The sequence below is a fragment of the Mizuhopecten yessoensis genome, unplaced genomic scaffold (genome assembly GCF_002113885.1).
Source record: "Mizuhopecten yessoensis strain PY_sf001 unplaced genomic scaffold, ASM211388v2 scaffold7473, whole genome shotgun sequence".
Taxonomy (NCBI): Eukaryota; Metazoa; Mollusca; class Bivalvia; order Pectinida; family Pectinidae; genus Mizuhopecten; species Mizuhopecten yessoensis.
In genome coordinates this window covers 879,569-896,041 of record NW_018407065.1, presented here as the reverse complement: position 1 = coordinate 896,041, position 16,473 = coordinate 879,569, and the positions used below count along the sequence as shown (strand labels likewise).

Below are 16,473 nucleotides of genomic sequence, written 5' to 3'. Positions count from 1 at the left end.
AGACTTTATTCCGATTGCTCTGTTTCTTATTGATATTTATATATTCTGTTAACCTTACCTTGACATTTTTTATTTCCAGGAGCGTTCCTCATCCCATACCTTATCATGCTGTTCGTTGAGGGCATGCCACTGCTGTACCTTGAGTTTGCTGCAGGACAACACTTTCGTATGGGCAGCATGGGTACCTGGAACAAGGTGCACCCTTTCCTCGGCGGTGTGGGTATTGCCAGCGCGGTGACCTCCTTCATGGTGGGCGTGTACTACAACGCCATTATCATGTGGTGCTTCTATTATATATTCCACTCCTTCCAGAGTCCGTTGCCGTGGGCGACCTGCCCCACGGTGCTTAAAGAGGGCACCAATATATCCATCCCTGTTGAAGAGTGTGACATCTCAGGACCTACCTCATATTTCTGGTACAGAAATGCTCTTGATATTTCTGATAGTATTGAGGAGTCTGATGGAATTAAATGGAAAATGATGCTCTGCCTGATTTTTGCCTGGCTTATCATTTATGCCTGTATATGGAAAGGCATCAAGTCTTCTGGCAAGGTAGGATGGGGGCTAATTGGGGATATTTGGCCCCAACATCACAAACACTGTGTCTGTTTTTAAAAGCAAAAACAAGTACTCAAACTGGAGTTTAAATTGTCTCAGAATGTTTGTGATTTTGGGGTCAGATAATTTTCATTTTTAAATTACCAAAAATTGAAAAGTATTAAAGATGGATTGCCTCTGATATATTGTAATGTAATCAAGTATTTAACCTTGGTCTATTACCCATGTAATTAAGTTATTCAATTAATTCATCTTTATCAATTAACAAAGTACAGAGTGGTTAGAACTAAAGTATGTCCTGTAACGAGAAAAAATCAATGTTTGTCTTTTATGTGACTTGCTGAAATTGAAATGTTCTCTTTAATGTTTGTGAATGCATTGAGCTAAGATATAGCAATAACACTGTACCTTGGATATCTCTCAATCTGTCCATCTGTTTGTCAGCCTACATTGCCTGTGTATTTATTTGGGGCCTGATTTGTCAAATGTCAAGGTCAATGTTACTAAAAATAGAGTTTTCTTTTTCTTATGTTCAGAACAAAATGTCATGATCACTGGAAGCTCAGACTTGGTGTGAAAGTTTTGCAAGAAAAGTAGGAATAACCCTATTGATGTTTTATACATGATTACCAAAGGTCAAGGTAACTTACAGTTACTAAAAATAGAATATCACATAATGTCCAGATAATAAATTAAGAACAAGCCATTTCACAAAGATCCAATTTAGTATGTAGGTTGTCGCAACGAAGGGGAAAAATTGTAATCATTTAGGGTGTGATTTATCAAAGGTTAAGGTCATTGTTACTTAAATAGTATTTAAGGTCACTGTTACTTTAATAGTATTGGCTCAGAGCCTAACTTTGTTGAAATAGTTTCCGACTTAAAATGCAATAGCAAGCATTCAAGTGCAAAGCTCCTTCTTATTGACAATTATTTATGAATCAACAACAGATGTTGTTCTGAGATTCTTTTTGAGGGTCTATGATACCCTGATATCAAATCATGATATGATGTGAAAGAACAGTTTCCTGTTTTGACGTTCAGTCGCCTGGTAATTATTGTTGTAGGTTGTATATGTGACAGCCACATTTCCGTACGTTGTCCTTCTCATCTTCTTTGGGCGTGGAATCACATTGAGGGGTGCTACAGATGGACTTATACACATGCTCAGTCCCAAGGTAAGACCTTGTTACCATGATAACATGTAAGCTATTTTAGGATTGGTGGATACAATAACAGGAAACAATCTTAGAGGCTGTCTCCTGCGACAAAAGGCAGCTAAAATGGAGACATTGCTCATGGAACTGTCAGAAAGTAAAGACAGAATATCACATGTAACAGAACTGAACATAAAATGTCCAGTAGACAGTTAGGATAAAATGAAATGTAGCAGAAACTGTCAATGTCAAATACTGTAAAATAGGTTGTTTCAGTTTTATTAGTTAAGTATGACAGATTCCAGGTTAACCATATGTAATAACTGTGACGTTGGGCTGATGAAGCTGGGTATTAGTAGATGCCAGTGTTTGTATCACCCGAGTCTGTACCACTCAATACAAGGACACAACTACGTACTAGTAGAGGGAGGGCTCACAGTAGTGTGTTGTGGGCAGTGAACCACACGTTATGAATTGTCCGTCCAGAAAAATGACATGATACATATTTCATGGGTTATTAAATTTGTCCTTAGAAGTAAACAGTCTACACTTGTAACGTGGCTACCAGGCTGGTGGTGTTACAATCTGTCTAAAACTTGTAAACAATGACAATTTTTTTCCAACTGGTGGTGTTAATATATCTTATACCCTTAATTGGAAATATTTTAAATAACTATCATCACTTCATCTGATGTAACATGTTGAAACCTATTAAGTTGAGTTGTCTAAGTCTTCCCCAAAATACCTAATGTGTTTGAGATTAGGTCTGTATGAATATCATATCAGACTGTTTATGCAAGATGTTAACGTAAATAAATATTCTGGTATCGTATTGATCTTGTACTCCAGGTTTGCTGTGATATTTGGTCTTAAAATAGACACAAAATGCATCAGATAATTTATACATAATGGTATAAATTGTTTTATCTTGTCCTACACTTCTTGTTGATTACTCCCAATTTTTAATTTAGTTGCTGCTGGCAAAAATTAAATCACTTGTGAATCTCAATTTGGTATTGCCATTAAATATTACATCACCCTTTTCATTCTATTTTAAATATAAATTATATCAATTCAATTTCCATTCAACTTTTTATTCCATTCATAAACAAAATCAGGTTGTCACATTTTTTATGGTATGTTACATACATACCTGGGTTTTGTGAGCTTCCATAGACTTGAAGCATTATAAAATGTGAGATTGGGATGTAACAGACGTTTCTCTATACTAGTCTACCAGCCTCTGCATCTCTCGGGGATTAGTCTCCTGTCAATCCCTGTAGGTAAATAAAGCAAGCTGTTTATACCTCTGTATTGATCACATCACAGAGGGAAAAGATTGAGCAACAGCTGTTAAACAAAACAATAATAAATATATATTTCTCCCTAAAAAGTGTGCAAGAAATTGACAGATGTGAAATATGCATATTTATATATGTATGTTTCAGTTGAAAATGTTCACAATGAGAGAATTTTAACCATTAATGTTATAACCGTAATGCTAGAGATTAGTTGTATTTTCTTTTTTATGTTTGTTTATATATTACTACATAAACAAGAATGAAGATGATCATCGTTGTTGAAATATCTCAGCTGTCCTGCTGATGTCATATTGAGGTAGACCTGTTTCTGTATATAATAATGCTAATAACCCTATCTATTGTATTGATACAGCAGGGCTGTACTGGTCCATTACCCGCATACTCGAGGCTAGTACATGTTATAACACGACTAGTGATCATTTTTGTTATTAATTACGGATTTACCCTGAGAATTTTCAAAATCAGCCTGTTGGCTAGTATTCATATGAAACTGTGCACCTCTCCGTAGTCTTTTTTATGTAAAAATAAACTATATCCTATTGATGCAGTCTTGTTTATAGAAAATCTGGCTCTATTTTGGTTAAATTTGGCATTTTTAAAACGGGGATTTAAAACCACTATTCAATTTTTTGGGATTAAATCATTTCATATTGTTCAAAGTCAAATATATTTTGTGTTGTCAAATGTATCAGTTTTCAGTCTTTGACCAATTTTTTTTTATTCAAGATGACAAATATAATCTCCTAATCATATTGACAACTTCAATCTTTCGATTTAAAAAAAAAAAAATGGCATTAAATCAATTTAAAAGCCACAAATCCTTGATAATATGTTAACTACCAATAAGTTTAGCCGATTAAATCTATCATTATAATTTATTAAACATATCAGTATAATTAAAACTACCATTAAATTTAGCCCATTAAATCTATCATTATAATTTATTAAACCTATCAATATAATTAAAACCAATAAAGGTCTTTCTTTGTGTGATTTCATTGATACACATTTAAAGGAAACTATGCCCTTGGAATATGTAAACATTACAAGTATGACCTAGCTAGCTGACCAGGCTGCTACTGATGCTGGGAGCAATGTTTTGGTTACTTGGTAGTCTCCTTTCCCTCCTCTACACATGTGAGCATGCCTTGGCATCGTGTAAAAAATGGCTCTTACCCAAAACCTTAGTGTAAGACTTCAACTGTCATATCTGTACTTCAGGATAATGGCGCTAACCACAACACTAAGATAAGTCCTACCATTGACTGCTTTGAACACACCGAGTCTTAGTTTAATGATTGAATTGTTTACCAAAATTTCTAAATCTAATTCTTGGCTCATACCCAATATACCCAATAACCATGTTTAGTTCTCAGCGTTTACCTGACAACTTAGTCTTAACGTTCAGTTCTCCCCCTATAACCATGTTTAGTTCTCAGCGTTTACCTGATAGCTTGGTCTTAACGTTCAGTTCTCCCCCTATAACCATGTTTAGTGCTCAGCTTTTACCTGATAACTTGGTCTTAACGTCCAGTTCTCCCCCTATAACCATGTTTAGTCCTCAGCTTTTACCTGATAAATTGGTCTTAACGTTCAGTTCTCCCCCTATACCCATGTTAGGCCTCAGCGTTTACCTGATAACTTGGTCTTAACGTTCAGTTCCCCCCCTATAACCATGTGTAATTCTCAGCGTTTCCCTGATAACTTGGTCTTAACGTTCAGTTCTCCCTCTATAACCATGTTTAGTTCTCAGCGTTTACCTGATAACTTGGTCTTAACGTTCAGTTCCCCCCCTATAACCATGTGTAATTCTCAGCGTTTCCCTGATACCTTGGTCTTAACGTTCAGTTCTCCCCTATAACCATGTTTAGTCCTCAGCTTTTACCTGATAACTTGGTCTTAACGTTTAGTTCTCCCCCTATAACCATGTGTAATTCTCAGCGTTTCCCTGATACCTTGGTCTTAACGTTCAGTTCTCCCCCTATAACCATGTGTAATTCTCAGCGTTTCCCTGATACCTTGGTCTTAACGTTCAGTTCTCCCCCTATAACCATGTTTAGTTCTCAGCATTTACCTGATAACTTAGTCTTAACATTCAGTTCTCCCCCTATAACCATGTTTAGTCCTCAGCTTTTACCTGATAAATTGGTCTTAACGTTCAGTTCTCCCCCTATACCCATGTTAGGCCTCAGCGTTTACCTGATAACTTGGTCTTAACGTTCAGTTCTCCCCCTATAACCATGTTTAGTTCTCAGCGTTTACCTGATAACTTAGTCTTAACGTTAAGTTCTCCCCCTATAACCATGTTTAGTTCTCAGCATTTACCTGATAACTTAGACTTAACATTCAGTTCTCCCCCTATAACCATGTTTAGTCCTCAGCTTTTACCTGATAACTTGGTCTTAACATTCAGTTCTCTCCTATAACCATGTTAAGTCCTTAGCTTTTACCTGATAACTTGGTCTTAACGTTCAGTTCTCCCCCTATAACCATGTTTAGTCCTCAGCTTTTACCTGATAACTTAGTTTTAACATTCAGTTCTTACCCACTTCATCACGAAGTATTAGGTTTTCATTCAATAGTTAAACAGCTTTCATTAAGAGGAAGATTTATGAAACTTAAATATTTGCTTTTGCACAGAAAGCAGAATGTTTTCTATAAGTGCATTTATACTAGATTTTAGGCCCTACAAAATGACAGGTCATAAACACATCCATAGCAGTAACTTTATCTTCAGTAAGTATTGTCAGTGAGCTTTTCCATGTTGTATTCAATACTGTTAGTGAGCTTATCTGTGATGTCTGCATCAGTCAGTGAGCTTATCTTTTATGTCGTCAGTAAAGTCAGTGAGCTAAACTGTGATGTCTGCATCAGTCAGTGAGCTTGATGGCTTCAGAAATCAGTGAGCTAAACTGTGATGTCTGCATCAGTCAGTGAGCTTATCTATGAGGTCTTCAGCAATCAGTGAGCTTAACTGTCTTCAGTAAAGTCAGTGAGCTTATCTGTGATGTCTTCAGAAAGTAGTGAGCTTATCTGTGATGCCTACATCAGTCAATGAGCTTATCCTTGATGTCTCAAATGCTATTGCTGATCTGGAATATGTTGTCTTCAGTGCTACCCTTGAGCATGTTTTGATGTCTTCAGTGTTGTCAATGATCCTATCTCTGATGTCTACAAAGCATGTCACCAAAGTTGTCATAGAGACCATATAAGAAAAGAGGGTTTCTTAACGTTCTGAGAAGATATGCTCAAATGACAATAAAAGCACTTCTCCAGTTACTAGTATGTTTACAACAATTGAGGCATTAATCATTGGTGATGAAATTGGGGAACGTGAGGAGTGTTTCCATGACAATGTGGGGTGCTGTTGTTTCCATGCACTGTGAAAAAGTGTTGCCATGACAGAGCCAGAGTGTTGTTGTTTCTTCTTTGAAAAACGTGTTGCCATGACAGAGCCAGAGTGCTGTTGTTTCCACTGTGCCCAGCCTAATCTGTAATCCTGGCTGTAGCATGCATGTGTGAGATGTTGACAGGTCTACTGAGAACCAGGGCAGCAGATAAATCTATGTTTTTCTGACGTTTATAGTCACTGTGTGCACACAACATGATACAAGTTGTGTGGAGGCTGCCCTTGTATTCCCCAGAGGTGGTAAGGGCAGACCAGCAGTAGGATGTGTACACCAACTAGGATAAATTTGTCTATTTAGCATAAAATCTAAAAAAAACAACAGTTTTTGATATAGGGTTCAATGGTCCAGGTCCCTGCAGGTCTTGTACTGGTGGTGTTCAGTGCAGAAAGGCCTATGAACTTCAGTTGAGAATAGTGAAGGTTTAGAATTACTCTCTAATTGATATATTACCACAAAGCGGTAGGGAGGTTCAAAGTGAGGTGTACAATGTAGGTTTGAATTCAAGTTTGATGCAGTATTCTCACTCTAGCAACAATGTAAGTGATGTGATAATTGTCTGTGTATAAAAATTTGCCGGTTATTGCATATGGACAATTATAAATAGCATTGTATTGAAACATTAAAATTACATGCTGGTGTGTACCTTATGTGGATCATGCATACTGACGTTTCCATTCTTCTCTATAATAAAGATATATAAACTTGTGTCATTAGACAACAGCTTATCATCACAACTACTGATTATCATCACGACTACCGATTATCATCACAACAACCAATTATCATCACATCTACCAATTTTCATCACAACTACCGATATCATCACAACTACCAATATCATCACAACTACCGATTATCATCACAACTACCGATTATCATCACAACAACAGATATCATCACAACTACCAATTATCATCACAACTACCGATTATCATCACAACAACCGATTATCATCACATCTACCAATTATCATCACAACTACCAATTATCATCACAACAACAGATATCATCACAACTACCAATTATCAACACAACTACCGATTATCATCACAACTACCAATTATCATCACAACTACCGATTATCATCACAACAACCAATTATCATCACATCTACCAATTATCATCACAACTACCGATTATCATCACAACTACCAATTATCATCACAACAACCGATTATCATCACATCTACCAATTATCATCACAACTACCAATTATCACCACAACTACCGATATCATCACAACTACCAATTATAATCACAACTACCAATTTTCATCACAACTACTGATTATCATCACGACTACCGATAATCATCACAACTACCAATTATCATCACAACAAAAGATATCATCACAACTACCAATTATCATCACAACTTCCAATTATCATCACAACTACCAATTATCATCACACCTACCAATTATCATCACAACTACCAATTATCACCACAACAACAGATATCATCACAACTACCAATTGTCATCTCAACTACCGATTATCATCACAACTACCGATTATCATCACAACAACAGATATCATCACAACTACCAATTGTCATCACAACTACCGATTATCATCACAACTACCGATATCATCACAACTACCAATTATCATCACAACTACCAATTATCATCACAACTACCGATATCATCACAACTACCAATTATAATCACAACTACCAATTTTCATCACAACTACTGATTATCATCACAACTACTGATATCATCACAACTACCGATATCATCACAACTACCGATTATCATCACAACTACCGATTATCATCACAAACATCATACTTTATAACAACTACCGATTATTATCACAAACATCAGACTTTATAACAACTACCGATTATCATCACAAACATCAGACTTTTTAACAACCTATGACAGAAGATGGTTTATGGTACACTCTCTGCTTGACAAGGAAACAAATGATTTTAGAAAACTTGCAAAACAAGTTTTTAATTCCTGTTTGTGTTTAAAACAAACTTAGCATTTATCATTCATGCCAAACTGATGAATTTCATTCAGAAAATTGCTTATGAGTTTCAGACAGTCAAACTTTAGAGGTATACTTTATATTATTTTTGGCAGTGTGTTCCTAATTTAGATGCCATATATAAAATACATGTCCAACTTGAATGTTGAGCATGTGAAAGTGCATCTTGTATTGACAAGTAGGATATTTCTTTTATGGAATCCAAAATTGGGGACATGACATTTGTTGGGAACACAAAATGTTAAAAGTTCACATAATCTGTGTGATTAAAACAGCAGCTCTGTGGTACAGGGTCACAAGGCTAGGGGCTGCAGCTGCTGCTACCGAAGGTTTATATATGGGGCAGAAATAATAACAATTAAAATGTCATAGTCTATTGTCAAATATATCTTATTTGTTTACTTTAAAACCTGGAGAATTGAATTTATAATCAAACCTGCATAGGTTCTTTGTTAAATGGTTTATAAATATAGCTACAAGGTCCACATATAGACTGAATAAACCTCACACATAAAATGTAATACATATACAATGTAATTAATTTATACAAACAATGGAATCAAATGTACAAGGTAATTTTTAAATACAATGTATTAAGTTCACCCCTACAATGTTTTACATTTATACAAATGATATAATTACATTTACACATATAGTGTATTATATTTACACATACAATGTAATACATTTCTATATACAATGTATCAATGTGTCCCTGCCCCAGGGACGGGATGTGTCCCTGCCCCAGGGACGGCATGTGTCCCTGCCCCAGGGACGGCATGTGTCCCTGCCCCAGGGACGGTACGTGTCCCTGCTTGCTCTTATCTGTAGAAATGTCTCTCTCTGTTGTTATCTTATACAAACGGGAACTTTTTGTTACTGGAATAATAACCATGATATGTTATATCCTTGATATTGTGAAAATCAGTGGGGACACATAAAAAAGCATTTATAAACACATGTTCAGAATTATACATTCTGACCAAAGGCACACTAGCACTACCTCATCAACATATATATAGGTTTATTATGCATATAACATTTTAATTGCTAATGAATTTAAATATGTCGAAGAAAAAAAGATGCTATGAATGTTCATTTAGATACATTTCAGTATAATGTAGATATCCTTTCGCCAATTTGAACTAATGATTTGAAAACAAACATTAAGGAAATTTTAAGTGATTTACGCTTACCGGGTCTCTTAAGCTCATGGAAACATCTGTATTTTAGGAAGGTCCAGGTAAAAATAAATAATAAGGACAATTACTTCTGTAACTGGATTTAAAGCTAAAGTGTAGGACAATTAGCCGTGTGGTAAACCTTACCTTTACAAACGTTACATGGGACATACTGTATTTAACAGTGCTTGAGTTTACAACATTACACAGTGTTGACATATTGTTTTGCTTCCTGGATTTTTTAAGAGTCTATAGGTCAGCGTGAACCTGCCATGTTAAACTTAATCCGTTCTAGTCTGACCAAATGAAATATCTCTAGTCAGGAAGCTGACCACTTATCATTTTCTGTGTGGTCAACTAGGATGAAGGTGAAACGAAGGTCACACTTCCCTGAAGAACACCACTTGCAATGTGTAATATTGTCAATTATACTTCATGGATTAATCTTTTCCAATTGTTTTTTTTGACATGAACCATCTCACTAGCTTGTAATCAAATAACAGCGAAAAGCAGCGGATGTCTTTTTACAAAATATAGACTACATTTGATATCTGGATAAATTATAACATGTACTGTATGTGTTTTACAATTCTCAGATAGAAGAATTGTAGACTAAAAATTGATATATTTGTATATGCAAATAAGAAACGGAAAATGTCTGCCACACCTAGGTAGAAGACTCACAATGAATAAAAAAATCCCAGCCAAGACATACAAACAGACAAAGGGTGACAGGTAGTAGTCCGGGAAGTAGTCCGGGTACTGTCTATAAACTCTGCCCCATAGTCAGGCGAGGTGTATCAGTTACACAGAGCTAATGTGTTCAACTGATTTTCCTGCTTATTATAAATGCCAGCATATCGCAGGGTAACTATAATATAAACCAGTATAGAAAGAGCATATCGCAGGGTAACTATAATATAAACCAGTATAGAAAGAGCGTATCTTAGGGTAACTATAATATAAACCAGTATAGAAAGAGCATATCGCAGGGTAACTATAATATAAACCAGTATAAAAAGAGCATATCTCAGGGTAACTATAATATAAACCAGTAAAGAAAGAGCATATCTCAGGCTAACTATAATATAAACCAGTATAGAAAGAGCATATCTCAGGTTAACCATAATATAAACCAGTATAGAAAGAGGGTATCTCACGGTAACTATAATATAAACCAGTATGGAAAGACCATATCTCAGGGTAACTGTAATGTAAACCAGTATAGAAAGAGCATACCTTAGCGTAACTATAATATAAACCAGTATGGAAAGACCATATCTCAGGGTAACTATAATATAAACCCGTATAGAAAGACCATATCTCAGGATAACCATAATATAAACCAGTAAGAAAGACCATATCTCAGGGTAACTGTAATATAAACCAGTATAGAAAGAGGGTATCTCACGGTAACTATAATATAAACCAGTAAAGAAAGAGCATATCGCAGGCTAACTATAATATAAACCAGAATAGAAAGACCATATCTCAGGGTAACTGTAATATAAACCAGTATAGAAAGAGGGTATCTCACGGTAACTATAATATAAACCAGTATGGAAAGACCATATCTCAGGGTAACTGTAATATAAACCAGTATAGAAAGAGGGGATCTCAGGGTAACTATAATATAAACCCGTATAGAAAGACCATATCTCAGGGGAACTGTAATATAAACCAGTATAGAAAGAGCGTATCTTAGGGTAACTATAATATAAACCAGGATAGAAAGACCATATCTCAGGATAACCATAAAATAAACCAGTATAGAAAGACCATATATCAGGGTAACTATAATATAAACCCGTATAGAAAGACCATATCTCAGGATAACCATAATATAAACCAGTAAGAAAGACCATATCTCAGGGTAAGTATAATATAAACCAGTATAGAAAGAGGGGATCTCAGGGTAACTATAATATAAACCAGAAAAGAAAGAGCATATCTCAGGCTAACTATAAGATAAACCAGTATAGAAAGAGCATACCTTAGCGTAACTATAATATAAACCAGTATGGAAAGACCATATCTCAGGGTAACTGTAATATAAACCAGAATAGAAAGAGCATATCTTGGGTAAACATAATATAAACCAGTATAGAAAGACCATATATCAGGGTAACTATAATATAAACCCGTATAGAAAGACCATATCTCAGGATAACCATAATATAAACCAGTAAGAAAGACCATATCTCAGGGTAACTGTAATGTAAACCAGTATAGAAAGAGCATATCGCAGCGTAACTATAATATAAACCAGTATGGAAAGACCATATCTCAGGGTAACTGTAATATAAACCAGTATAGAAAGAGGGGATCTCAGGGTAACTATAATATAAATCAGTATAGAAAGACCATATCTCAGGATAACCATAATATAAACCAGTAAGAAAGACCATATCTCAGGGTAACTGTAATATAAACCAGGATAGAAAGACCATATCTCAGGATAACCATAATATAAACCAGTAAGAAAGACCATATCTCAGGGTAACTGTAATGTAAACCAGTATAGAAAGAGCATATCTTGGGAAACCATAATATAAACCAGTTTAAAAAGAGCATATCTCAGGGTAACTATAATATAAATCAGTATAGAAAGACCATATCTCAGAGTAACTGTAATATAAACCAGTATAGAAAGACCACATCTCAGGGTAACCATAATATAAACACGTATAGAAAGAGCATATCTTGGGGAACCATAATATAAACTAGTATAGAAAGACCATATCTCAGAGTAACTGTAATATAAACCAGTATAGAAAGAGCGTATCTCAGGGTAACCATAATATAAACCAGGATAGAAAGCCCATATCTCAGGATAACCATAATATAAACCAGTATAGAAAGAGCAGATCTCAGGGTAACTATAATATAAATCAGTATAGAAAGACCATATCTCAGGATAACCATAAAATAAACCAGTATAGAAAGACCATATATCAGGGTAACTATAATATAAACCCGTATAGAAAGACCATATCTCAGGGTAACTGTAATGTAAACCAGTATAGAAAGAGCATATCGCAGCGTAACTATAATATAAACCAGTATGGAAAGACCATATCTCAGGGTAACTGTAATGTAAACCAGTATAGAAAGAGCATATCTTAGGGTAACTATAATATAAACCAGTATGGAAAGACCATATCTCAGGGTAACTGTAATATAAACCAGTATAGAAAGAGCGTATCTTAGGGTAACTATAATATAAACCAGAAAAGAAAGAGCATATCTCAGGCTAACTATAAGATAAACCAGTATAGAAAGAGCATATCTTAGGGCAACTATAATATAAACCAGTATAGAAAGACCATATCTCAGGGTAACTGTAATATAAACCAGTATAGAAAGAGCATATCTCAGGGTTACTGTAATATAAGACAGTATAGAAAAAGCATACCTGAGGGTAACTACAAAGATATAGTGGAAAAAAGTGATTTTGACCCTCTAACATGTTGAAGTGTATAATGTCTGAAGCTACGTGCTGGATGTTACCTGTTGGTTTTGTATAAACATATAGTACTCTAGTATGACTCATTCGAACATTTCCTACTCCACTTTTAGCAGCAGTGTAACATCTATAATTTAGAACTCAATACCAAGACAAAAGAGTTGAGAGTTACCAGTGTTCAGTACTTTGTTCTAAAATTAAAGTAACAATAATATAAAACATTTCAAACAATAGTTTCCAGTAACCTTGACCTATGCTGATGTTTCATCATCATGTAAACAACCTTTAGATGTCCTTGACCCTCACCTTTCTAAGTTCACCATCTGTGCTAATGTACTGTATGTTTTGACAGATGAACGTTTGTGGTATGTAGGATGGAAGCCAAATGTTTTACCTGAAAATACCAAAGTTGAATATCTCATTCTGAAACAAACAATGGCCCCTGGTATATAATGTTGCTGTATATGAAAAAACCTGAATAACCTTATCCAGACATGACATTGTGTGCCAGATATCATTTTTGTGTACCAATACACGATGAACTAAGTAGCTACTCAGTGGAATAAACAGGTAATTAATAAACCAAGCAGGTATTATTCAATGAAATAAAAAGGTATTTAATTATTTAACAGGGTTTTAATTGTTTCGAAAAATATATTATATAATTGCCTTGCACAGCTGATACTTGCATACTCTATGTTAATGTGTAAATAATGGTTTAGTAAGTTGTATTTTAGAATTATTCGCTATTACAGTTGTTTTGATAACCCCACGTACATTATGACGCAATTTGATTGCAGTATCAGGATAGAAGAGCTCTTGTACGAAATAACTATCGCCTTAAAAATATTTTATGGGTAGGAGATCCTGTCCCATCAAAAAAAACACAACACTGATAGTCAGTTATTTTGGATTACCTGTTAAGGTCTCCAGGATCTGACTGCTTGGGTGGTGTCAGATCCTGTACATATATCAGATTCAGAATCAGATTGTTTATTGTAAATGAAATGAAATCAGAATTTAAAAAGGGAAAAAAATTGATCTTGAAAAAATTAATGTATTCTAATAAATGAATGCATTGATGTTGATTTTAACATTATGAGAGATAACACTAGGATACAGTAGTAGAAGCTGTACGTCAGGTTACGGTGTATAGACATGATTTGAAGCACACAGAGATGGGCTACCGCCCTTGTAATAGAAAACTAATGGTAATATACGCCCGCCCCCTCCTCCCTACACTCAGATAACTGTCTCAGGATGATATCATCAAAAATTTACAAATATTACATTTATACACCCAAGGCGGTGGAGTGGAGATAACACAATTAGCCTATTGCAGAGATATTTTTCTCAGCTATTTTCTGTCAGAAATTTCAGTATGACCTATACAGACTGTTAAACATCATTTAACTCCACAAAGTAATTTCTGCAGTACAGATATAGAGATCAAATTCAAGTCAGACACAATTTTCTTAACCAAATATTACATCTAAGGTTTAATACAAAATACCGAAGCTTTTCAGATATATGATACTGTTTGACATATGTGTGTTGTCTACTAAATATAGGTAACCCTGTACTATATTTTGACCTCTGACATCATTGTTGCTTGTTGAAAATGTTAGCTTCTAAGCTATAACAGCAAGGAGCACACGTCCTTGTACAAGGGCCCATTTTGGAATGTCAGGGCAGTCCCATACTGAAAGTAGGTCACTGTGACATTTATGTAGTAAAAGGCTAGATACATTGGTTTGTGTCTGGTCTGGATACATTTGTTTTTATCCTGAGCTTATATGTAGACCCCCATCGTACTGTACAGTCTCTACATGACTGCTAGTGTATAAACACTTGGGATTCTGATTTAAACAAAATGTACAGAAAAAAATCATGGTTTTCATGGTACCATTGTACTGTATTAAGTTCAGACACAAAATTTACATAAAAATACAAACAAGGTCACATGAAATGGGTTTAGAGATAATAAACAACATGTCAATTCCCTGGCAATCCCAATTATACTGTTTATATTTCTCGCATGCTTGAACCCATTCGCTGGTTGTTAAGGTAGACAAGTCTGGGAGTCTAGACAGCATCATGTGACGGAATATTCATGTAGGAAGCTACACCTGTCAGTTGGCCATGTTTCTGAGGAGGTTTTGAGTAATGAGTAGGGATTCATTGGTCAGTCGGTGAAGTGAAAAAATGACAGGACCCAAGACACGGTACACTGATTTACATACAGTTATGTCTCAACCTGTTCATTGAGTGTCACATTTCTGTCTCAACCTGTTCATTGAGTGTCACATTTCTGTCTCAACCTGTTCATTGAGTGTCACATTTCTGTCTCAACTGGTTCATTGATTTTTCAAAACTTTGAAATGAACTATTCAGTTCACTTTAATTGAGGTGTTTATTTTTTTTTTAAATATTTCTTGTTGGTTTCAAATTTTTCGTATTTTTCCTCAAACATAATGATGGTTTGCAAATGAGACTTCTGTATTGTATATTTTAATAGTAATCCAGAGTCTATTTGTTCCTGTATTGTAATAGATTCAGTGGTAAGTCCATGTAGGGTGGGGGTTGTCTCCCTTCAAAATAAAACCTTCCTCATTCCATTCACTTGTTGACAAACTATTAAAATTATTTGTAATCAGGAAGTGAATGACAAAGGGTTTTTTTGTGTGTGAAACTTTAACTTTTTATGACGCCAAGCACTAAGGATGTAATCAACCCGTCAGTGGTATGTTGCTCCAGTACAAAAGAGTTCGGAACATGGACACTATTGTGGTATATGTTAAGAATGGTACCTTGACTTTGTTTGCTGATAACACATATCAGGTGTAAATAACAGCGCAAGTACAAATTAAGTCCGACCAAAATTATCTTTCGGGGAATATTCATATCAGGGTATTGCATTATTTTCTTCGATGCCAATCTGTTTATTAATTGTGTTAAGGTGTATCCACTATTGAGTATAGTGTACGTACCCCAAAACATCACCACTGTTTCACATGGATCTAAGTGTTTACATTCTTTGGACATCATCTATATGTATGTTTCCTATGTAATACAATGTATTGTCTCGCCTGTTATTGATAGCAGAGGGTAACAAAACAGACCATTGGTGGCAGACTAGATTTTCAAGGGAGATAACTCTAACACAAAAAAGTAAAGATGGAAGTCATTAAAGAAACAAGGAGATAGAGATCTAATGACTTTTGGCTTTGCATTCATAATAAAAACAAATGAGTAAATCTAATGACCTATAGTAGTGAAGGGATCTTATGACCTATAGTAGGGAAGTGATCTCATGACCTATAGTAGTGAAGGGATCTAATGACCTATAGTAGTGAAGGGATCTAATGACCTATAGTAG

The 16,473-nt window shown here is 35.2% G+C and overlaps 1 protein-coding gene across 1 annotated transcript in view; it reads left to right on the top strand.

Annotated features, from left to right (window-relative positions):
• LOC110453613 (sodium- and chloride-dependent transporter XTRP3A-like) overlaps nucleotides 1-16,473 on the top strand; it is a 64,536-nt gene that overhangs the window by 12,701 nt on the left and 35,362 nt on the right. Inside the window, exons 2-3 of the mRNA XM_021502629.1 lie at nucleotides 80-552; nucleotides 1,626-1,736. Coding sequence (XP_021358304.1) covers nucleotides 80-552; nucleotides 1,626-1,736 — 584 coding nt within the window. The remainder of the gene's footprint in view (nucleotides 1-79; nucleotides 553-1,625; nucleotides 1,737-16,473) is intronic.